General features: G+C 43.4%; 1 protein-coding gene across 2 annotated transcripts in view; it reads right to left on the bottom strand.

The window, feature by feature from the left end:
- Positions 1-855: 855 nt before the first annotated feature.
- MYOM3 (myomesin 3) overlaps positions 856-24,656 on the bottom strand; it is a 47,322-nt gene continuing 23,521 nt past the window's right edge. For both annotated transcript variants that reach the window (XM_081015585.1, XM_081015584.1), the window contains 23 exons: positions 23,671-23,854; positions 22,814-22,988; positions 21,258-21,379; positions 20,501-20,688; positions 20,277-20,403; positions 19,545-19,723; positions 18,473-18,587; positions 17,058-17,214; positions 16,808-16,917; positions 15,548-15,592; positions 14,495-14,631; positions 13,607-13,751; positions 12,926-12,985; positions 12,198-12,265; positions 11,015-11,125; positions 10,700-10,787; positions 9,946-9,984; positions 9,536-9,641; positions 7,926-8,089; positions 6,453-6,489; positions 5,167-5,189; positions 4,444-4,499; positions 856-3,885 (listed from right to left, as the gene is read on the bottom strand). In XM_081015585.1, the coding sequence (XP_080871711.1) occupies positions 3,610-3,885; positions 4,444-4,499; positions 5,167-5,189; positions 6,453-6,489; positions 7,926-8,089; positions 9,536-9,641; positions 9,946-9,984; positions 10,700-10,787; positions 11,015-11,125; positions 12,198-12,265; positions 12,926-12,985; positions 13,607-13,751; positions 14,495-14,631; positions 15,548-15,592; positions 16,808-16,917; positions 17,058-17,214; positions 18,473-18,587; positions 19,545-19,723; positions 20,277-20,403; positions 20,501-20,688; positions 21,258-21,379; positions 22,814-22,988; positions 23,671-23,854 (2,712 nt within the window). In that variant the 3' untranslated portion in view covers positions 856-3,609. The remainder of the gene's footprint in view (positions 3,886-4,443; positions 4,500-5,166; positions 5,190-6,452; positions 6,490-7,925; positions 8,090-9,535; positions 9,642-9,945; positions 9,985-10,699; positions 10,788-11,014; positions 11,126-12,197; positions 12,266-12,925; positions 12,986-13,606; positions 13,752-14,494; positions 14,632-15,547; positions 15,593-16,807; positions 16,918-17,057; positions 17,215-18,472; positions 18,588-19,544; positions 19,724-20,276; positions 20,404-20,500; positions 20,689-21,257; positions 21,380-22,813; positions 22,989-23,670; positions 23,855-24,656) is intronic.

Here is a 24,656-nt window from a genome sequence, read left to right as displayed (position 1 = left end):
CCCAAAGAATCCTAGGAACTGTAGTTTATCCTCCCACAGTTACAATTCCCAAACACCGTTAACAAACTATAGTTCCCAATATTATGTGGGGGATCCACGTGCTTTAAATGTATCACGTGCATATGACCACACTATGGTCCATGGACCACTGTCAGAGAAATAGTATAGAAATGAAAGACTTAAAGAAAGTTGAAATGTCTGTGAGAGGGAGTTGAGCAAGCGAAGGTTGTGTTTGCAAGAGAGCCGTGAGAGAAGGGTGGAACAATAGGAGCTATCGCTGTAAGTGTTAAGGACAAAGGGAGGGGAAGCTAAGAAAGTTGCTATGTCTTGAGATCAAACCAGTAGAAGCTAGTACAAAGAAGTACTGCCATATATGGAGATAATGGCCCCTTTGCTTGCACATGTACAAACGCTTGTGCCTTTTTCATATTTGGTGTGCCATCCTCACAACTACTTGCTGGTTGAGGTTGCCGCACTGGCCTTGCCACGCTTAAATAAACACCCGACAATTGAAGTCTGGATTTCATTGGCCAAGTGGTCCAAAGTGTGTTTGTATTAAATATTCACCCATATTTGGCCCACCCTTGGTGACCAACAATTGAAGTCTGGATTTTATTGGCCATCTAGGCTGAACTCATAGGGTCTTGGGTTTTGAACCCCAATATTTCCCCAACACCAACAGCGGTCTGTGTGCTTCTTTCAAGTGGTCCGAAGTGTGTCTGCATTAAATATTCACCTATATTTGGCCCACGGGGGGGGGGGGGGAGTTGGGCAACACCGTTAGCTCTTTTCATAACAAAGGAAGACCTTCAAACTTCTTTAGATCTAGGTAGCACACAGGTGAGCAGCCATGAATTCAGGTTTTAGGCTTCTGGTTTATTAATGCATGCTTCATCATCAAGCATCATCATTTGCTCTTGTCACATTTATCTGTTTTCTTTAACATGGATATTAAAAGCATAGCATGAACCACAAAACAGCTTACTACAGATTCTTGATCAATAACACCAAATAATAAATGCATCAGAAGTCCACTCAAGCCTTCTTTCTGAAAAAGTGTCACCTGGACTCTACATCCAGAATAGAGCCAGTGCCATTAATATCAGCAGGAAGGTCTCTGACCAGACATATCAACACTATTCAGTTAAAGCATACTTAAACCAAAGCACATGACTTCACCCAATGAATCCTGGAAGTATACCCCTCACAGAGCTACAATTCCCAGGACTCTAAACTATAGTTCCCAGGATTTTTTTTTTTGGGGGGGGAACCATGTGCTTTAAATGAATGTTGTGGATGTGACTCTAGTATATAGTACTGTAGACTGAGACCTCAACCATCAAACTCAACAGGGACCTTGAGCCACACACCAACTCTGCCACTAGCCTACCTTTCAGGGTTGTTACTGTGGGAATAAAATTAGGGGACGGGAATAATGTATACTGTCCTGAGCTCCTTATAAGGTGGGATGATCATGATCATCATAATAATAATTCAAGTAATAATAATGCTGCTGCTGCTATAGACGTTTGATTTCAGGTTTGTTTTTTGTGAAAAACAAATTCAGCATCTTCTGTACTCTAGTTCAGGCCATGTTTTGTGAGGAGAACCTGAGCTGTAGGCCTGTCACTCTTTCCAGGCACCCCCCCTTTCCCCATTCTCTAAAGTACACTTTCTTTTCTCTCTGTCTGCCAGGGCTGAGTCATGCATGCATGCTCGTCACTGGGCAACCGCAATATCATGTTATAATTTGTGAACCAGCCACTGTAGACCTAACATCACCCTTAGACCTGCCTGACATACCACCCAAGTCCCAAAACTTTCCAATAAAGCTTGATTGACAAGTCCCTTTTTAACATGGTGAACCCAGATTTTTTAAATTGTGATTTCATGATGGGTGGGGTATAAATAATAACATTATTATTATTATTATTATTATTATTATACTATCGGGGACGTCATATGCAATCCCACTATTTGCACCTACAAAAGTTGGGGTGGTCACATTACTTCATTTCCAATCACTACACATCCTGTGACTTCCTGCTGAAATTCCTTGACTTTTCGTGCTACAAATGTTCTGGGTGTGTCCCACTTTTGTTCTGCTGCAGCCTTTCCAGACATCAATAATGAGGTAGCATTGGGGAAGCATCACAGAACTAATGAGCAGAATAAAGCCACCACTAAAACATTATTTTTGTGATAGCACCCACAATAAAGCACAAGTCTGGAGGGGTCCTTAGCTTGCAGTCCACATTTTCCGAGTGGGATTTTCATGTACAGTACTGTTCCTATGGATGCTCTGATGCAAGTCCTCGTAGCTGTGTTCTGAAATATTTTCAAAAAGTGGGCTACCAAGGGATGTGGTGGTGGTTGGCACTTTCACAAGCTGAGATCACTACGACAAAATCAACTAGGAAGAGTCAGAAATTGTATGCTATAGAATACCAGCTACTGGATGTGTGTGTTTAGGTGGAAGCACAATATGGGGAGAGCTATTGCCATCCTGCCCTGCTTTTGAGTTTCCCATGAGGCATCTGGCTGGAAAGATGCTTGACTAAAGATGGAACCTCATGTCCATTCATTGCAGCAGTTGTCCTTCAGAGGGACTCAGTAGAATGGGGAAGTCCATTGCACATGCCTCTTACTTGTGTAATTCCTGGGTGCCCACAAGAAAACCGGGCTTCATTCCCAGCCTCCTACCTTGACTGCCAAGTGCTGCCTCCACCCTCCAGCCATTTCACTGCAACTGTCCCTTGGCACCAGCTGTTCTAGGTTTATGAAGGAAGCAGTACAAACTGTGCATGCCCACTAGTTAGGATAGATAAAAAAAAACAGGAGGATGGATCCAGATTAAGGTTGATACCCCAAATAAATTTACTGGGTGAACATATGAGGAATTTTGCTGGCTGAATTCAAGTTTTATTTATTTCAATGCAAGTTAAGTCATGACTTCCCCAATCCATTGATTTCCATGGGACCCACATTCAATTAGCTTAGCCTGGATCCAACCCAATGACACTGTCTATCACAGATTGCCTTTACCATGTAAAAACAGATGGGTCTCCACTGGTTTTTGATTCTTCATAGGTATTTATTTGCTTCCCGTGTGTCTATCTAAGTGTGCATGCATGCTGTCTTAGGAAATACTGTCAGGATATTGATCAACACAAGAGTAGGGGCTGGGGAATTATTTCTCTCTAGTGTTTAATTTCTAAAAGGAGAGGAGTTGCGGCTTCAGGCAGTCATAAGAACACAAGAAGAGCCCTGCTGGATTAGGCCGCTAAAGGCCCTTCTAGTTGAGCATCCTTTTCTAACAGTGGTGAACCAGATGCCTATGAAAAGCTCAAAACTGAGTGCAACAGAGCTCTCACCCTTTGTGATTCCCAGCAGCTGCTATTCTGAGCCATACTGCCTCTGACAGTGGAGGTAGAACATAGCCAGCATAGCTGGTAGTCTGTCCTGGAAGCACCAATCTATATATATTGGGGGCAGTTATTTGGCAGTGAGAGAAATGCTCTGCAAATGGGGAAGGAAAATAAATCTCTTCTATCTGACTATTTTATGTGAGCTCTGGAGTTGAAACAAGGCCCTGGGCTAAGGCCTAGCTCAGATCAAGGCCCGCTCATCTCTTAGCTCCTTCGGCTCTTCTCCATGCTTGTACACACTGACGGTAACCCTGCCAGTTTCAGAGCCCCACTTGTTCTTGACAAAGATGCTGAATTTCCCAGAGTCCTCGCTGCTGACATTCTCAATGGTGATGGTGATAACGGTCCCTTTCACTTCCATCTTGTACCGATCTTTGAATGTAATGACCTGCTCGTTTTTGTACCAAGTGATCTCCGGATAAGGATCTCCAGATATGATGCATGTCAAGCAGAGAGTCTGTTTAACAAACAAACAAAGAAACAAACAAACATAGCATTAGCGATAGGAATTCAGGCTTTACAAAAGAAAAGCAATACAGATAAGAAAGGTCTCTGAGTGGGAGAGTATATTAAACTTATGCCCTTATAAAATGGATGCAGCACCAATTCAGCTGTTATGTGTAAGCCTTAGTGAGCATTAGGTTCACATACTCCACTTGTGTTGCATGCAGAGGAGGTTATTTTAAGCTTCCAGACTCAGTTGGTAACAAACCATAGTTTACCATTTTCTTTGAATATGGGAAACTGTGGTTTGCTACTAATCACAATCAGGAGCTTTAAATGCCCTCCCCTTGTGTGTCTTTTCCCTGCCTCATATATATGCAGAGAAGTGTAAATATGAGGAAAAGATTTAGACCATCGTCCTGTTAATAAATTAGAGTGCGGAAAGGGGGCATTATTGTATCCATGGTGTTATAAATTGTAAGGGCTGTCAAGCATTTTGGGGTATCCAGAGGAAGAAGTTGTTCCCCTACTATTAGGGCTAGAGTTAACCTGTCCATAACATTAGAATTACCTTGTTCTCCATTATGGTGGCAACATCTGGAAGGCCCCGAACAACTTTTGCTCGGCCTGGCAAAAGATCAAATATCATTATTATTTATTCAGCTATCACCTCACCTTTTCCCACCAAAAGAGGAATGTCTACTAAGCTTATATATTAATAATGTTATGACTGCTGTTTGACTGTTCCTTGGTTAGGCTACTGACTGTTTGACCAGGACAATCAGCTGATGCTTCACAGCTGAGAGCTAAGGCCAGAAGATGATCTTGTGATAGCTGTGAATCTCTCTCGGTAGCTTTCAGAATGCATTGCACATCAAAGCTCAGAGAAGGTGATGCTCCTCCAGCTGCGAAGAGGAGGCAGATAGCAAAAAAGCAGCTTTCAGTTTGAACTTAAAAGAGCTTTCCACCTGGAGTTAATTGAAATGGGAGGAGCAGCCTTGATGGCAGGGGTGGAGTTGATGCTGCTGCAAAAGATTATCCCTTTGGACCTGCTGAAAGAGTGTCTGCTTGCTTCTTATATGCCCAACTTGTATATTTATGAGGATAGCTCATATTAGAAAGACAGCTTTAAGTCTCCAATACTTTTGGATCCATAGGAAACTCAACCCACTGGTACTGCCCATAGACCTCCCCTCCATGACCAAGGGAAATGGAAGTGTGTCACAGTACAATATATAACACAAAACAATGCATTTTGGTTCAGGCAACAAAGATTGCACTTTTGTATACTCACGCTCTTCCACAACAGCTGCTTCCCTAAAATGAAAAATGATATTGTGAAATCAGCATAGGCTTTTTCTTATTAAATGAGTATCTAATACTCATAAAGAGATTTCCTTCCTGAATCTCTGCTTTCCCCTATTCCAAGGCGCCAACCCATTTAAGCTGCATAATAACCCCATGATATAGGTTGGAAGGAGGGGCAGATGAATGTGCCAATTCCAGTTTCTCTTAGTTTCTTGTTTTTCCCCAGTTTTAAGCTTGGTTCTCCACACTTCCACACCAATTTGCAATTTTTAAAAGTCCAAATATATACAATTCTGAATGTAATGTTGCCTAATATGTACATTTTTGCAAAGCAAATTTTCCTTAATGTAATGCATTTTTGCATATCCCCCCCCCACTATATTCCTATCCAATGCACAGTTTATTGCAATATATGCATTTTCGTACCCCTTACTTGGCTGGAGAACTGCACTGAAAATTCGGAAAAGTGCAAATTCTGAAAATGGCTATGTTTTGGTTCTCATATTGGTTTCAGAAAGTGTGAGTTAGGTAGATTGACCTTTAAATGTGACCTGAGTTGAATTTCTCTCCCTCCCAGCCACTCTAACTGGGAGAGAGTGTGTGTGACATCCAAGGCCCACCCAATTGGCTTCATGGCTTCATCAGGTATTTGAACGCAGGTCATATTCAATGCTCTAGCCACTACACCCTGTACTGGCTTATTACATAAGATTAGAGAGTTCCACCATAAATATACAAAGCCCTCCCATCCTTAATTAAAATTAAAACACTAACAAAGACACCATCACCCCAACTGTAGGGCAAATAAGAACCCCTCACATCCCTCAACTAATATGGCTATTCTCCTATCTGGCATTTCAATCTTGCATATTTCCCCACCCCACTTTCTGGGTGTGTTTTTTTGTTTTTTTGAAAACAAAGCTTGACATCAGTGCTTTTTGGACAAGCTTTTTTGGCAGCTGTTAGAAGAACAAATTACACCACCCTTTGTTTAATGGTAGGTCCAGTGCAGACTACTTTGTTCCAAAGGGCAGGTGCCTCTTGAAAAAAAATGTGGGTGCAAAGGATCACTAAGAGGGTGAGCATACTAACTGCTTCCTATCTCAGGATGCACATTTTGTCATGAAGTACACAGTTAGGGCATCAGCTTCACACCCAGATGACTGGAGCATGCTTAGAAAGGAAGCAAAACCTTCCTCTGCATTGAGTCTTGGTTAAGTGACAAGTAGAGATTTTCTATTGAAAAGGAAAGAGTTTGGAGCAAAAACTTACTTGAGCCTTTGATGTTCAGCCAGCGCATCATCGAAAGCTGCAAAAAGAGGGAGATTTTGACTGAATGAACCATGTTTTTCTTTACTGCTGAAATATGAAAACAATACCAGGTTCTTGTACTCTATTTGTCTCCTATGTACAGAATTGTCATTCATCTCCAAGGAAGTGCCCAAACTCTTTCTCCCTTGGGTTACAGACGCTTCAGGTTCTGTTTTTTCAGGTTACAGACCTGCTGAAACCCAGAAGTACCGGAATGGGTTACTTCCGGGTGTGGCAGTCTCTCATGTGCAGAAGCGCTAAATCGTGCTTTGCGCATGCCCAGAAGCGCTGAATTGCAACCTGCACGTGCGCATATGCGCCACTTTGGGTTGCGAACGCTGTGGGTTGCGAACATGCATCCTGCATGGATCACATTCGCAACCCAAGCGCCCGCTGTATGTAGCTTTAAGGCAAATACACAAGCAGCCAACGAAAAGGAAAGAAGGAAAGATTGCCAGCAGTAAAATGTTTTCTATTATCCCAAACGCCTATGCCCATAAATCTGGACGGAAAATGCTCAGTTGCCCTCTCTAACACGGGGAATTAGTTTCCATTAGTGAAAAAGAGCCTTGTTCATTGAGAGAGGTGAAGGGAAGGTACTTCTAGAAACTGGAGGAAAAAAATGTAGGGCTTCAATGACAGGGAATTCTAAATTTCCAGCAAGATTTCAGGTAGGAATGAGAAGTAGGAACCAAAGTGTTATTGGAATAAGTACATGGAGGGAACCAGTTCTGTGGAACACCAACAAGTCACTGAAACTTACAGCATAAGCCTATGAAAGCCATTTAGTTCAGTGGGACTTACTCCCAGTGCATATAGGATTGCAGGTGCAGGTTAGCAGTAGCCATTTTGAATTTGGTTGTTGTAAGAGATGTAGTGTATTAAGTAAACTTTGTTCCATAGCTCAGTCTCCTGCCACTCAATGACATCACATAGCTCCTTTACAATAGCAAAAATTACATCTCCCTCAAAATCAAATATCAGTACAAAAATCTATAAGTATCTGAAATTCAAAAAGTCAAATCTGACATCTGAAATGCTGTTGAATCTGTGGAAAATTTTCTTCCAACTCTAATCCTGCAGGAAGGAGTGTTAAACCAGGATCTCCTCTAAGATGGAGCTAAGTGAGCTAAGGCAGGAACTTAGCAAAGTCACAGAATGTTAATTTTCTAGGCCAGGGAGACTCATCTTTGTGGGGTGAGGAAGCAGGACTTTAGTCAGCAGGTCTTTCTTAGCTTCAAATGGCTGGAAGTGCAACGGCAGGGATCATTCAGTTTGCAATGTAAGGGTTAATTTTGCCAGTGTTGGAGAGAGGAAAACCAAAGGCCAGGCAGAGTGTTGGGTGTTGAGATGGAGGCAAAGAGGACCCTTTGGGTACCTTCCGACTCTACAATTCTATGATTCTAAAAAAAAAGCTGTTGGCTTACTGCTTACCTTTGCCAGACAGGTCAGTTGACAGCTTGCGTGATTTTTCTCCATCAAACAACTCCAAAGTATATTTGCCTTTGTCCGACTCCTTGGGATCCAGGATGTGGAGCCAAACCTGCTCCATGGTTGTTCCTGTTTTCAGTCGGTCTCCTCCTTCCACGCGCTTGTCGCTGAATAAACAGGATGACATTGGATTACCATGATGTAAAAAACAACAACATTTAACTATGTCAGAGCAATGGCGCTGGGGCCAGACGTCTTAGTGCTGGTGCCAACTAGCCTCTTCTCTGGCAAATGTGATTGATGGATTACTGCCACAGAGAGTTAAGTTATGGAAAATATCTAAAATTGGGGTGTGTGGCCTTTTGCTACACTCAGAGGTTCCAGTGTTCCTTTGTTCCTCCCTCCCTCCCTGATTTAAAAATAAAGCAGACTAGTCCATTCCCTCAGTTTCATAGACAAAGAACTACAAACGCTGAACCAAACCCCATGCCTTTGAGTTAAGGCAGAAGAGAGCAGCAATTCCCCCTCTCATTTTACCAGAAGATTTGTCCCACATTTTCAGGTATGGAGGCAGTGACTTCTGACAAGCGGTGTAAAGGTTTCCCCACTCCATCTTTAAAATAAAGCTCAATTGCTGAGAAGAGGTTAGACAAGTGGTGGCATGCAGGCAAAAGCCTCATGCATATACGGCAAACCATGTGGATGCGTCATTTTTGAACACTTCCCCACCCCATTAGTACACATACCTCTTATGCTAATAATTTCCAAAAATGCTAGATCTGAATGTGGAATATTAGTTTTGAATGTAATTTCGTTTTGAGAATCTTTTGCAAGCCCCTGAGCAACGCTTGGAGCTTTAAAGTGGAGGTATAAGCATTCTTTTTTTTAAAAAAAAAATCATTATTAGTTCATAAGCAATACACACAGAAAAAAGAAAACATAACTCCAAAAAGAAAAAAGAAAGTACAACACCAAAACACACAAATATTACAAACAGACAACTTTCTCCACCGACTTCCGACCTCCTCAGCGTGGGTTCTTTGTTTCCTTATTAATTGCATCTCTTTTTCAATAAACTTAACCTGTATTAAATGTTGTTTGTGCTCTTTTTACCTTATGCTAGTCAAAGCATACTAAAGTTAGAGAGTTAGTCAAAGCATACTAAAGCTTTGATGTGGGGACAATGTTCTTTTAAATATAATCTGTAAATGTCCCATTCATTGTTAAACTTTTGGGTCAACTGATCCCTGATCTTCTCAGTCATATTCTCTAATTCCATATACTCAAATAACTTAACCTGCCACTCCTCTTTTGTTGGTATAAGCCAAGGGTCAGCAAACTTTTTCAGCAGGGGGCCTCAGACAGTGAACAGGCACCGGACTATTTTTTGGGGGGGGGGGGGAATGAACGAATTCCTATGCTCCACAAATAACCCAGAGATGCATTTTAAATAAAAGGACACATTCTACTCATGTAAAAACATGCTGATTCCTGGACCATCCATGGGCTGGATTTAGAAGGCGATTGGGCCGGATCCAGCCCCCGGGCCTTAGTTTGCCTACCCATGGTATAAGCATTCTAAACCAATTAAGTACTAATAAATAAACACATACTTGTGGTCCCAGGTTGCTTTCATGGCATCTGTGTAGTATTTCACCTCGCTGTAGATCTTGATGCCTTCTACAGTAGGCTGGACTTTCAAAGGTGATGCAGAAAGAACTAAACAGAGAATTATGGGGAGGGAGGGGTTGTGGGGATGGAAATGCAGTTGAGAAAGATGATCAAGCCTCCTATTATTTGCTTTTCTTTTAACCCACATTTGTGTATTTTCTTTCTGCCTTTCTTCCACGATGATAGCAAAGGCAGGTATGTATACATGCCGTTCTCAGAGGTCACTGATCCAGGCACTGACCAAACCCAGACCTGCTTAGCTTCAGCAAGGCGGCAGCCTTGTACCTATTTACATCTTTAATGTAATGTAATTGATACCACAAGGATGTGGGTTTAGAAGTAAACAACTTACCGCTGATCCTGGCAAGTTCCTTGAGGATGTCATCAAATGCTGTAAAACACATTTTTAAAAATCCTTTTAAGTAGATAAAAACAAACAAGCAGCAACACATAGCAAACATATCAGAATGGCAATATTTTCAAACTACGTTCTGGATAACCATGGGGTTACTTGGAAAAGAATTAGGGGTTGTTCAATTAGAAGTTCACTGAGATCTCGCCCTTCCTCCAAGGAGCTCAGAAGAATGTGCATCAATCTTCTTCAGCCTGGTACCCTCCTGATGTTTGGGTCTACAGTTGCCATCATCCCCAGCCAGCACAGCTGTTGGCAAAGTGCTGGCCACACAAGTCTTTCTTCCTCTTATCCACGCAACAAATCCTGCTTAGGTGGATTAGGCCAAGAGAAAATGAGAGGTCAAAGTTACCCAGGGAGATTTATGCTGAGTGGGAATTCGAGCCCTACCTGGTAGGGTATTACTTCCCAACACCAATAATAATTATTATAATTTCCCGGAATGAAACAACCCATATTTGTACTTCTTGTGTGTGTGTATCATTTTCGATTTCATTTGGTTCTTGTTTTTTGTTCTTGTTATTGAAGTGCATACTCTTGTTTAAATCAATGAAAAGAGTTTTTAAGAAACACCAGAGTGTGTTGCTTGATATACTGGTACTCTGGATTTGTGTTGATAAAGGGCAGGTTATATATATTTTTTAATGAACAGACAACAATATATCTCCTGCCCAAGGAATGAAGAGAAACACACCTTCCTTAGAGAGATCAAGCTGAGTTGTATCTTCCCCTCGGTCATCAGAAACCACAGCTTTGTATATTCCCTTATCTGCTTTGGTAATCTAGCAAAAAACAGACATACAGACATATATTTATCTATCAAGAAATGAAAAAAGCATTGAGCATCATTGATGTGTAGGGTGATCAGATGCAACAAAGGTCCATGTGCACCATGATTACCTGGGCAGTCTTTCATTCCCCCACCTCATTTTAGCATGTAGTGTCTATAAATCCATTTTAATTCCACCCTATACATTACAGACCCAGTTGGCTATTGCATGCTCTTTACCTTCTTAATCCGCAGGACTCCAGCACCTGTCTTTGGGTCATACTGACCATCTGAACGAGGTTTGTTATCAAAGAACCATTTGAAGGTGCTCTCCTTCTTCATGTTTGCTGCCTGTTGAAAGGAAATGGGTAGGGGGATGGAGGCTTACTTGAAATCTGGTTAGGGGAAGCAATGTAGAAACTGCTCCTCTCTGCTGCTACAGCATCCCCTAGGGCAGCCCTGCCAGGGAATCCCATTTCTGGCACAATTAATGTCACAAATAGTTTAGCAGTGGTAGTGTAGAGGGAGAGTGCAAGGGAGCACAACTCCAGGATATTTTACAGGGCCAGAGCAATGACAATACCTGCTGGGAATACAAGGGAATTGATGAATTCTACTTGCTCCGGCAAGTGAAATGAGCGATAAAGAGACTTTCAAGTACAATCTATTGTCTGGGACAGAGAAGCATAGACTAAGTCAGAGAAAGAGGGAAATACTTAAATAGAGGCTAGGTACTGCTTTGCTTTTATTGGATGGGATGACTGCTTCATGCTAGTGGTTTAAACGGTAACTTATTGCAGCTTCCTTGCAAGATTGATTGCATTTCTGTTGTTGCATTTCAGTTGGCTGACGATCTTTTGTTAAAGCTCAGCATCATATACAATATGACGCTATGTAGTCAGAAGCAAGTACCAATGAGTTCAGTGAAATTGACTTCCTGTAAGTTTACTCCCAGCAGGATTACAGTCCTGCTGGTCCTAATAAATGGAGTATCGTGGTATGTACTGCTGCTCTTTGATGAGTGTATAATATAGAGTGGATCAATACCAACTGCTTGCATTGTTGGACTCTCCTTGAGTTCACGGTTACAAAGACTAATGATCTCTTGCACTTAAAAAAAATCTACCACTATACCACTGCTCCACCGGCTTCTGGTAAAATGGGAACAAGGCTGAGATTGTGGGGATGGTTTTATTTTGTTAACTGAGACCAGAAGACAGAACATTTTGCATCTTTGTTATGCCAAAACAATAGGCTTCACTCCCAACCCCACTTACCTGGGAGTAAGCCCCACTGAATTCAACAGGACTAGGCATAGATAGGATTGCACTCTTAACTGCCTATTAATTGCAGATATTGTCTCTCCTCTTTTCTTTTCCTTAATAATAATAATAATGCCAGTGTCTGGGATTGTGCTATTTACCTTGCAGGTCAACAGGACTTCACAGTCTTCAGTGACCTTCCACTGTAGCTGTTCAATAAAATGTGGGCCTATTAAATGGAAAGAAACAATCTTGGTCACCTGCTGTGCTCAAAGTCATTGTAGATTTGAAGAAGGGGTTGGTTTCTAGGCATAGTTAAGCATAATTTTCTTTTAAAAACAGTCAAGGGAATCTTGACTAGGCAGAACTAGGCAGGGGATGAGATGGGTGGAATTTTGAGCACTATCACTTTGGGGATAGGATTGATTTCTTCTTCTTTTGCTTGTTGAAATTAGGCATTTTCCAATTTTAAACAATTTTAAATGGAAATGTCAGAAATCAAAGACCCTGGTTTTGAAAAATTCTTAGATGAGAACGAATCCGGCATCCAAGTGGGGAGGTGCATCTGCTGGCCCCACACTGGCTCAATGTCCCTACAGCAGAAGCCATTGGGGATTCATTGTTCCCCTTCACCATCCACACCACTGTACAAGTCTGTGTCTAGCTTTGGGACTGTCTCTAAAGTACAACACACTGTTCAAAACTTTTGCTAACTTTTCCTCTACCTGTAACCTTGACCTACTTTGTCCCATGTCAACAAATGCCATTTGGTATCACAGCTTTGTTCCCCCACCTCCCCATCCCAGGTGCATTTTATGGGTGACCTCTTTTGCCACAAACGCAGCTTCTCAAGCCAGGCATATAGCCACTGACTGCAAGGATATCTTACCATGCTTTCTCTTCCATTCTCTCTTCTTGGCATCAGCCTCTGCTTTAAGTTTATCAAAATCTGGAAGAATAAATACACCATCGGATTAGCGTGTGATGGCAAGCCAAGATATCTTGATTCATGATGTTGGATGTTTAACACTGAGTAACTTCCCCAGATGTGTTGATCTACTAGGTTTTCCAGTGGATCTACTAGGTTTTCAAGACCCAAGGGCACAAATACGGAGTGAAGGTGGGAGACGGACTGCGAGACAAGAGAAAGTAATGACACTTGCCTGTGGGTGGTAGAGATGGAATAACCTTTCCATTTCAGTTTGTCTCAATTTCTAATTTTTCCAGTCTTAAGTGTGATTCACCACATTGCCATAGCTTTGTGATTGATTTTTTTTAAAAAAAACCCCAACTGTTTAAGAGCTGTTCCCTAAACACTGCATCAAGTTCAGACACTTCCTGAACATTTAAAAGCAGCCTTCCCTAACCTGGTGTCCTCCAACTGTTTTGAACCACAGTTCTAACCAGTCTCACCTACCCCTGGCGTGGGCTGGCAGGGGCTTATGGGAAGTGTAGTCCAAATCAGCTGGAAGGGATCAGTTTGGGGAAGGTTGCCTAAAAGTTACACTGGACCCACAGTCACAAGAGACATTTGCAACTGCCTCCTTTTGCTTCCTGACCCTCCACATACCGTCCCCAACCAGAGCCAAAGTAAACTGGTTTTCAGCTTTGCCGTCTTTCAGCTTGGCAGTGTATGTCCCCTTGTCGTCCTCAGAGAAGTCTTGGATGATCAGTTCCACAAGGCCTTTTGCTTTGTCAAAATTGATCTTATGTGTCTAAATGTAGACAACAAGGAACAGCAACACAAGCAAAAATAAGTTGTTAGCAAAGGAGAACATGGCTAGTGAGGAACAGAACAATGCATTTTAAAATCCCACTAAAATCCCAGCAAAAGACAACCATGAGACTAAGAAGGAACCATTTATTTATATCGGCTCACTACTTCAAAGACTTCAGAATTGAGAAATAAGGTTTGTAGCATCCAGAAAGCAAGAAGAGAGTGAGCAGGAAGGGATTTTTAGGGGCAGAATTGCCCCAAGACATTTTGTGGCCTGAGAAGTACAAGATGGAGCTCTCTCCATTTTTCATTTTTCATACAGAAAAGAGGACTGTCAGCATCTTCCACTGGAACAATCTCTTCCATTGCATCTGAGGGAAACTCATCAGCAGATGTGCGTGTGGGTGGGTGGGTATTTCTGCTGAAATGTCTGCAGACACCAATTCCCCACAAGGAAATGCCTTACACGGCAAAACTCAGCAGGATTTAACAGCCCCATCAGCTAATAAGCTGGTGTGTGTGTGTTAAATTATGCTTTATTGGATGCTCGCCCCAGTTTCTTGGTGCACAGCCAATGCAGACCTGAACCTCACTCCTCTGCCCATTAGCTGACATCACCAAGTGACATCCGTTGAGTGACAGGTTTGGGGGAAATGGCACCATGGGCCAAACTGGATCCCAGATTAGCCACAGGGCAGCAGTTCCTCACCCTTGTTGTAAAGCAAATGATGGGAAACTCACTGGAGTGCTTGAAAGCTCCTTTCCATTGAAAATCAAGTGCAGCTCTGCCTCTGGGGAGAGCTTCTCAACCTCCAGCCACAGCCGCACCTCCCCTTTCTCAAGAACATCAATGTTCCATCCGGATATCAGGTCAATTACTGAAAGGAACAGAAGAAGTTGTGACAGGTTATTGGAATCCGAGGATGAAGAGTGAAGCTCAACTTGAACTAGCAACATTTGATGGATTAAGGCTTATTGCTGAACTCCTTGGGAGGCTTGCAAAATGTAAAAACAACAACCCATAATTGGGCTGATTTTCCTTTAATGCTATGCCAATCCATGGCAAAACCAATGCCCAAGGGTGTGAATACTCATAGTAAAACACTTTTGACTTAGCATTATGTCCATCTCCTCCAGACAAACCATGTGCAGTAAGTGAAGAACAAACCTTGGTTACAGCTTGTGGTTTGGAGCGAAACCGATTCTGGGTTTGACCACAATGCTAAACTAAACCATGGCTTGGTTCCAGGTAGGGTGGCAGAGGAGGAAAGTGGCCAAAAGTAGATGCCTGTATGCATTCACCCTTAGCCCTGGTTTGGCTTGGCTTTCTGTGCAAACTGGGCCTACACAACACACCTAAAACAAGCTTGCCTGGTTGCTGAAGGCTGATATAAAATGTACAAACAGAAAATATACAAAAATATACACAAAAACCACTAGGAGTTATTTATTATTATCTATTTTAAATTTTAATTACAGTGGTACCTCGGGTTACAAACTTACCGTAATTTGTTCCGGAGGTCTGTTCTTAATCTGAAACTGTTCTTAACCTGAGGTACCACTTTAGCTAATGGGGCCTCCTGCTGCCGCCACACAATTTATGTTCTCATCCTGAGGTAAAGTTCGTAACCTGAGGTACTACTTCTGTAGTAGTCTGTAACCTGAAGTGTTTATAACCCAAGGTGTTTGTAACCCAAGGTACCACTGTATTTTTACCCTTGTGTTGGTTAATCAACCTTGGTCACTGTTTGTAGCGGCAAAGTCACATATCATTTTTAAAAAACAGCAACTTACAGGGGTTGCGGATCTCCTGGCTGATCTTCCGCAGCTTGTCCAGTTCTGAAAAAAAAAATGCAATGAACAGAACTAGGCCTTAGACTTAAGAGAAGGAGCGATGCACATCCCAACCCTTTCCCCATTGGGTGCTGGTGCTTTGGTTCAGTTGCCAAATTTCTACTGTGCTGAATAAATGAGAGGTAGAACTTTTGAGACAGCCTTGGGAAGGAGCCGATTCAGTAACTAACAGAAAACACTCAAGGGTAGCACACAGCAATGGGTGGTCTGAGAGATGGCCCTGGCCAGGCCAGGAATGAGTCCCCAAGGGATAGGCAGGCCAGGAGAGCCTCATTCAGCTCATGGGCTAGAGGTTCTGTACATCTAGTCTGGGGTGCTTGAGCGCAATGCCCCCACAATGACATTGGTTCCCTCTGATTGCATTGCCTTAGACTGGGTAACCTGGAACCCACCAAGTCATGTAAAGTTTGCCTGCCACATACAGTGGCCTGTTGGGTGTCAGGAGGTAAAGTGCCGGCCCCCTTTTGTGGGCTGCCTTTCATGGCTGCTCAGCTTAGTTTGGGTTGGTGGATCACAAGTTGTGCAAGGTTCCTCTTAGAGGATGATGTGAATGAAACCAAAGTAACCATGTGGTGGAGACTTGATTGGATTTTGCTTGAGGAGACATCTTTGTGAAGGTAGATGATGTAAGAAGGCAGCAATTTCTATTCTGACCTATATTCCTCTCAATCAGCGCTGTTTCTCTTTTGCTGCAGCTCAGTTTCTGTCAGATACTACAGTATTTGTCTCACTGTCCGGTATATAACATATGTTACATAACTAGTTAAGTTACTTATATACTTTACCTTCATTTCAGTGTTTAAAAACCCCTCATGCCATACTGCTTGAGGACTTAAAAAGAACAACGTTGTGAATGAATACTGGTTGCATTCACTTGACTGATTCCATTTGTGACCATAGAAGAGCACACACTATTTCTGCTCCCTTTTCCATTTTTGTCAGAATTCTCCAACATTCCAAGGTGCAGGAAGAAAACATTCACCAATCTGCACTGAGACCTCTTGTCCTTGTGAAAAAGGAGAGTCTTGCAGAATAGAACCTGCCCACCCCAACCTCTTTCAGGCACATTTGAGGATGGAGCACAGAGGACGCACAATTTCAAACCTAGCAACTTGGGAGGAATTTATATCTGAGCCTCCAATCAGGCAGAATTAGCTATATTCTTTTTTTTTTTTAATCCTGTAAGGATGGATTATTTACCTTCCTGGGTTAAAAGATGACTGGCAGAGATGTCTTCATCAGTGTCTGTTACTTCTACTGAGTATGTCCCCAGATCTCTTTCAGTGGCATATTTCAAAATGAGTTTAGATCTTAAAAGAAAAGAAAATGCAAACATGCAAATTAAGACATATCTATGCAGCTGTAGTTGTTCTCAGGGTCCTGTACTATGGGTGGCTTTTAATGGCACAAAAGCACACCTAATTAAAAACTGGCAACACTGCAAGCTTACTTATCATCTTTGTTTACAACCTCGACCCTGTCAGGATTTGGTGGCCCTTCGTAATCCTTAGACCAGATAAACTCTGAGGTGTCAACCATTTCTGGAGCCTCAAAGGCCATATAGATGAATCCTTCTTCATCCACCCCAACTTCAATTTCTTTTGTGCCTGCAAATTAAAAGAGAAAAATAATTTAATTTTTCAACACAGTGAAATGAACCACAATGTTCACCACCTTTTCCCTTTGCCTAATGCCATTACATAAGAGGAGCCTGCTGGATTAGGTAAATGACCCATCTAGTTCAACATCCTGTACTCATACTGGCCAACCAGATGCCTAAGGGAAGCTGGCAAGATGGACAGGAGCGATGCCCAACTGCAATTCCTAGCAACTGGTATTCAGAAACATGCTGCCTTTGACTCTGGAGGAACAGCACCGCCACCATGACTGGTAAAGGTAAAGGTAAAGGGACCCCTGACCATTAAGTCCAGTCGTGACCGACTCATCGTGGCGCTCATCTCACTTTATTGGCCGAGGGAGCCGGCGTACAGCTTCCGGGTCATGTGGCCAGCATGACTAAGCCGCTTCTGGCGAACCAGAGCAGCACACGGAAATGCCGTTTACCTTCCTGCCGGAGCGGTACCTATTTATCTACTTGTACTTTGAGGTGCTTTCGAACTGCTAGGTTGGCAGGAGCTGGGACTGAGCAACGGGAGTTCACCCCGTCACGGGGATTCGAACCGCCGACCTTCTGATCGGCAAGTCCTAGGCTCTGTGGTTTAACCTACAGCGCCACCAGCATCATGACCGGTAGCCACTGGTAAACTTGTCTTCCATGAATTTGTCCAACCCTCTTTTAAAGCCATCCAAGTTGCTGGCCATCACTGCCTCCTTTGGGAGCAAGTTCCAATAGTTTGACTATCTGTCCTGCATATTCCAACATTTAGCTTCATTGGATGCCCATGAGTTCTAGAGCTGTGTGGGAGAAAAACCTTTATCCACTTTCTCCATAAACGTCTATCATGTCATCACTTACTCTGCTGTTTTCTAAACAAAAAGGTCCCAAAAACTGCAGCCTTGCCTCATAAGGGAGTCACTCCATCATTTGGTTGCTTTTCCTTTTTCCAACTCTACAATATCCTTCTTGTTTTTGAGGCGAGGTGAACAGAATGGTACACAGTATACCAAAGGCCATCACACGATATATTTGTATAATGGCATTAAGATTTCTGATGAAAGGTCTACCTTCCCTGGCCTGATGCCCTCCTGAGGTCTTGGACTACAGTTCCCACCACCCCCAGTCTACTGACCTAATCTTTCTCCAATGCAGGAAATGCGGACTTTTGTGAAGAAATGTGGAAATAATAAAAAATGTTGAGAGAAGAAAGGGAGAGGAAGAGGAGGGCAGAGGCAGAAGCTTTGTACCTGGTTTGGTTTTTACTACCACAGGATCTGATGGCAAGGATGGTGGGCCAACTCCTGCCTTATTCAGGGCCCGCACTCGAAATATATAGCACTTTCCTGTCTCCAGATCTGACAGCTATCAAGAAAAATGTAAGAAAAAGAGCAGGTAATAGTCAGAGGTAACTTGCCAGAGGTGCAGAAACTCCAGTACTTGCTTTCATTTCCCCTCCCCGTTCCTTTTTCCTTTGGTAACAGTCAGAGATAACATGTCAGAGGAGGACATGGGTACACACACACACACACATGGGCAGAGAGCATTTCCTCCTAAAATAGGAGATATTCTTCTCTTATCTCTATGCTGCTCTGTGGTGGAAAAACAGTAGTTTCCCTCCACTGGCCCAGCACTGCTGTGGGGTGGAACAGCACCACTGGAAGAAGTTTTTAGAGTGTTTCTGAAATCTCTAGGACTTACTGTAATGGGGCCATCAGAACCGGCCCAGCCATTAGGCAGAGTGAGACCACCGACTCAGGCAGAAGAAGCCCGAGGCAGCACCCCCATGGGTGCCCTGCCACCTCCGCCAGTGGCAGATAAGCGCCACCACCATTGGCATTGATTTCAGACAAGATTGCATCCAGTTTGGGTGAGATCTCACCTGAAACCGTGTGAGAACTTGCAGAGCGCACAATATCTCACACAATTTTGGGTGATATCTCACCCCAAATTGGTGCAATCTGCCAGCGGTGAATGCAGCAGGGCGTGTGGTAGAGGCCAAGTGGGTGGCGTAAGTTGTGGCAACAGCAGCAGACGTGGTGGTGGCAGGAGTGGCGGCAGTGGCAGGACAAATTTCTGTTTCGCCTCAAATGGGACACACCATCCCTGGGGTTTGTGCAGTAGGAAGAAGAGATATTTTTTTCCAAGGTAAGAAGAGAGCGTTACTCTCTGACTACCAATTTTGGCAAGAGAGCTGGTGGTACACTAGAACTGGCTTCATGGGCTGGATTCAGCCTGCAGGCTTCAGTGGACCTTGGTGTCAGAGGAGCAACGACAGCTGTAATGCAGATGTAAATGGCACAGGAAATACAAGAGAAAGACCTTCATGTGTGTGCTGGATATTGGCTGCTTGTTCAGTTGTTCCCACGTGTCTGATCCCTCCTCACAGGCATCCACGTAGTAGCCAGTGACAGGGCCTGCTCCAGTATACACAGGTGGCTCCCAGTGAAGCATCAGAGATGTGTCTCTCACTTCTGTACACCTGACATCATAGGGAGGTCCTGTTTCAAGGGCAGATGAAATTTCAAAGTATGCGCAAATGAGAAGGTGGGAAAACAGGGGCAAGGAGCACACAGGCCCCTTAATTTCATAGAATCATAGAACCATAGAATTGTAAAGTTGAATCCATGGACATACATTCCCCCACACACCTGCCAGGGCAGGAGGGGGCATAGTTAGACCACCATTCCATCTGCTTGGGACTCATCAGCTGTGAGTTTGGTTGCTGAACAACCTCACAATTGTCCTAAAGCCCAGACCTTCCTGGCCAGGCATTCTTCTCCTGCTGTTTTAAGTTCCAAGGTGAGACTGGGCAAGATGCTTTTACCTGATGGTACAATTTAAGAAGAGCTTTCGGACTCTTAATTGGTGTGAAGCTGGTTTGAGGCATAACCCATCAGATAGGAGTTGTAGCAAAGTACAGGGTGTGTACGCATTTGGGATCACGTTGTGAGACCACAGATTTTAAAACCCAGCACTGGAAATGCAGACACTGCGCAGTAAATGGGTATGTGAAGACAGCAATCAGTCTCAAGGCCTGGCATTGACTTTTACCTGGCTCTGGCATGGTCCACTCCTCGCACTTGAATATGTCACTGGGTTCTGACACCTTCCCAACACCAACCATATTCATTGCATAACCACGGAACTCATAGAAGTGCCCTTCATCCAGGCTGGTGACCTACAGAATCGAAAGAGAGTGAAAGTCTTGCCTAAAAGGGATAGTAATTTATTTACTTATTTCTTCAGAGGCAAACTAATGGCACAAACACCCATACCGTGTAAACACGCTGAGCGATTGGCTTAACGTTGATCTCGTGCCATTCAATCTGCGACACATCATGTTGATCCAGGAAATAGCCCAGGATTGTTGTGCCTCCTTTGCGTTTGGGAGGCTTCCAAGCAATGGTCATGTTGTCTTTCCCGCAACTCAGCAAGGCAAAGGCCCGCGGGGCTGATGGACAAGCTATGCAGGAAATAAATTAAAGGACAATGAAGGTTTAGAATCTGATCGGCATGCAGCTTCTCTCTCAAGTTTTGGTGGTTTCAGGGGATAATGTGTACGCCATAACTAAGAGAAATTTGAATTGGTTTACCTTTTAAGGAGAAAGGACCTAATTCATGCTTCTCAAACCAATTCATGAACTAAAACACAACTATCCTTCAAAATTTGCAGTTCCCCTAATTTTGCAAAGCAGTTCTCCAACCAAACAATATGCACAAAGGTGGCTGAAATGTGACATATCAGGCTGAAATGTGCATAAAAATGCACATTTTAGTGAAAATAACACACACACACACACAAGCATTGTATTAGGGGAAACTGCTTGCAAAAGATGTTTATATTAGTCAAAGCTGCATACAAAAGAAATTCACACTAAAATGCCAATGAATTTTCAGAGGAATTTTCTTTTCTTTTCTTTAAAAAAAATGCATGTTCCTACAGAAATGCAGAGAACTGAGTTTAAAGTAGGAAAATTGAGAAAGCTAGAGGACAAAAATGGATAGATCTGCCCACCCCAAAACAATACTTACAGATAGCCTGCCTCACAATGATGGCATCTGATTCAGGGGAGCTGTCACCCACGCCAGCTTCATTGACACATTTCACACAGAAGACGTACTCTTTGCCTGTTTTGAGCCCTGGAACGGTGAACCTGATAAACAATTGAAATCGCCCCTGCATGGTCATTTCTTAGCACCTTACAAGTCACCTTCCAAACTCAGAATGTAAAAGTGCTTGCAGTGTTCAGCCTATTTATTTATTTATTAACATTTGCAGACACAAACGATGCTGAAAGCAGAATCGCACATAACCACCATGAATATAAGTACAGTGGACGCTCAGGCTGCGAACGTGATCTGTGCGGGAAGCACATTCGCAACCCGCAGCACCACGTCTGCACACACGCAGGTCACAATTCGGAGCTTCTGCACATGCGCAAGTGCCAAAACCCAGAAGTAACTCATTCCAGTACTTCCGGGTTAGGCGCAGTGTGCAACCCAAAGCATCTGTAACCCGACGTATGACTGTAATCACGATTATGAAATAAAAAGAGTTTCTGGAGCTGCTCCTAGTGAATTCAAAATGACTAGCTGTTTGGAGAACTGGGCCCAAGCTAACAAAATGAAGTCAAATAGGGATAAATGTAAGGTTCTGCACTTAAGCAGGAAGAACCAGCTGCACAAATATAAGATGGGGGACACCTGGCTTACTAGTAGTACATGTGAAAATGATCTAGGGGTCAGCAGTGTAGCTAGGGGGGCAGGGGGAGGAGTGGGGCACACTTGGTGCCACTTATCCAGGGGGGCGGCATTTACCATGGGGCCTGCAGTGTGCCTGGGCCACATGTCTCTCCTGAGAGTGATGCGGTGGCTCAAGTGTCTGCAGGCACCACATCGCCCTGCAGCTAAGGGGGAGGTGGACTCCTGCAGCCACTGCGCCGCCTTTACATGGAAGATGGCGCAAGCTTGTTTTCTCCTGCTTTGGAGGGTAGGACTTGAACCAAGGGCTTCAAGTTGCAAGAAAGGAGATTCCAACTAAACATCACGAAAAGCTTTTTGACTGCAAGAGCTGATTGACAGTGGAATGGACTTCCTCAGGAGGTTGTGGACTCTCCTTATTTGGAGGTTTTTAAGCAGAGGTAGGATGGCCACCTGTCATGGATGCTTTAGCTGAGAGTTTTGCATTGCAGGCGTTGGACTAGATGACCCTTCCAACTCTACAACTCTTATGATTCTATGAATCACAGTGTCTTGAATATCTCCCAATGAACACAGTGAAACTTACTTCTGAATAGACATGCACAGGATTGCCCTGTACACTAGTTACAGTTAGATCCCATTGAGATAAAAGGGACTTCCAAATAAGTCATAATTTGCCTTTCATTATTGATTTCAATGGGACCTCAGTTTAGCTAACTTACCTGTCTGTATCCAACCCAATAACGTTATAAAATAGTACAAACAAATGGAATTTCCCCCTCCCCTGTTTCAAATCTCAGAGCTGGGTGATGGGATCCAGCCCATGCCCTCAAAGAAGGTCAGAGAGGAGATGCAGGGAGAGATACCAAATTGCTTTACCAACTTACTCATTACATGTGACGGGTTTATTGTTGACCGTTTGCCATTCATCTGTCCCAAACTCCCGGCAATATATATAATAGCCAAGTGGTTCCTGGCCCTCCTTTGGCTTGCTCCACTTCAGGAAAACAGAAGTGTTTGTGTCTCTGAAGGTCAGCACCTGGGATGGAGGTGGGAGGGGAGCTGAAGAAGGAAAAAGAAGAGGGATGGACTCACCAAAGAACAGCAGCTATTGGGAGCCTATTATAGCTCCTTCCAGGTTCAAGTTGGGTGTTATTGCTATCAACCACGGGTAGGGATGGGGAAGAAATTGGGTTTGGTTCACATTTTAATGCAAGCCCACCTAATTTGCATTTCCCGAAGCAATCTGCGAACTGATATACAACTAACCTTTGAAATTCACCCTTCTCCAAATTTTGCAATGAAGTTCTCTAACCAACGTGTGTAAAGAAGTGTATATTAGAAGAAAGTGTGCGTAAAGATGCATATACAGTGGTACCTCAAGTTAAGTACTTAATTCATTCAGGAGGTCTGTACTTAACCTGAAACTGTTCTTAACCTGAAGCACCACTTTAGCTAATGGGGCCTCCTGCTGCTGCCGCGCCGCCGGAGCACGATTTCTGTTCTCATCCTGAAGCAAAGTTCTTAACCTGAAGCACTATTTCTTTGTTAGCGGAGTCTGTAACTTGAAGCGTATGTAACCTGAAGCGTATGTAACCCGAGGTACCATTGTACTAGTGAAATTAACATACCAAAATGTTTTATATTCAGAGAAATTGCTTGTAAAATGTGTGCAAGCAAAACTGTATCAAGGTACATCAGGAGAAATGTGCGCTGAAACGATTCCATTAAAAAAAAAGATTACCTATTTTTTCTCCAGAAGAGATGGGCTCACTGGGCAAGGAAGGCTCGCTCACTCCATACTTGTTCACAGACCGCACTCGGAAGCAATAGGACTTCCCTTTGTCCAGATCAAAGACAGTGAATGTTGTGGAATTCACTGGGGTGTCCAGATTAGCCATCTGCCAGCTGTCGCTGCCTGCTATCGACTGAGAAGATAGGAAGGGTGATTTATCAGTGTCTAATTGCTATAAACTAGAGACAGTAGCGCTACAAGGATAAAGGATTATTATTAATGTTGTTTATCTGATTTATATACGACTCTTCCTCCCGAAGGAGCCCAGGGCAGCAGACACCATAGTGATAAAACATTTGAAACATTTTAAAAACAGCTAAAAACATTAACTCAGCCAGTGACCTCGGGGTTGCCAGGAACTGTGCATTTCTGCCATCCACTGCCTGGGCAAGCAGGAAGGTTTTCAGATTTCTCCTGAAAGTCAGTAGTGAAGGAGGCAGAGAGAGGGCATTCTGCAAATGGGGAGCCACCACTGAAAAGGACCCATCAGGAGATAAAGAATTACACAAGTTTTAGAAGACATCTGAAGGCAGCCCTGTAATGCTTGATGTTATGTTTTCAGATATGCTGTAAACCACCCAAAGTGACTGGGAAAACCCAGCCAGATAGGTGGGGCATTATTATTATTATTATTCATTGCCAACAGGGCAGCCTCCAGTGGTGGGACCACTATCAAAGCCTCTCCTACTGATCGTAGGATCCAAGATGGTTGAGACTTGGGAAGGTGCTCTTTTAGGTACTTGGGTCCCAAAATATAGTCCGGCCCCCCACAAGGTCTGAGGGACAGTGGACCGGTCCCCTGCTGAAAAAGTTTGCTGACCCCTGATCTAGCTCAGCATTGTCCACACTGACTGGCAGGGGTTTTAGGCAGGGGATATCCCCAGCCCTACCAGGGAGTGCTTTAGGATTGAACCTGTGACCTTTTGCATGGAAAG

Source organism: Podarcis pityusensis, assembly GCF_964106645.2.
Source record: "Podarcis pityusensis genome assembly, chromosome: 8".
NCBI classification, from domain to species: Eukaryota; Metazoa; Chordata; class Lepidosauria; order Squamata; family Lacertidae; genus Podarcis; species Podarcis pityusensis.
Note: the sequence above shows the minus strand (reverse complement) of the source record. Positions and strands in the feature narration are given on the sequence as shown.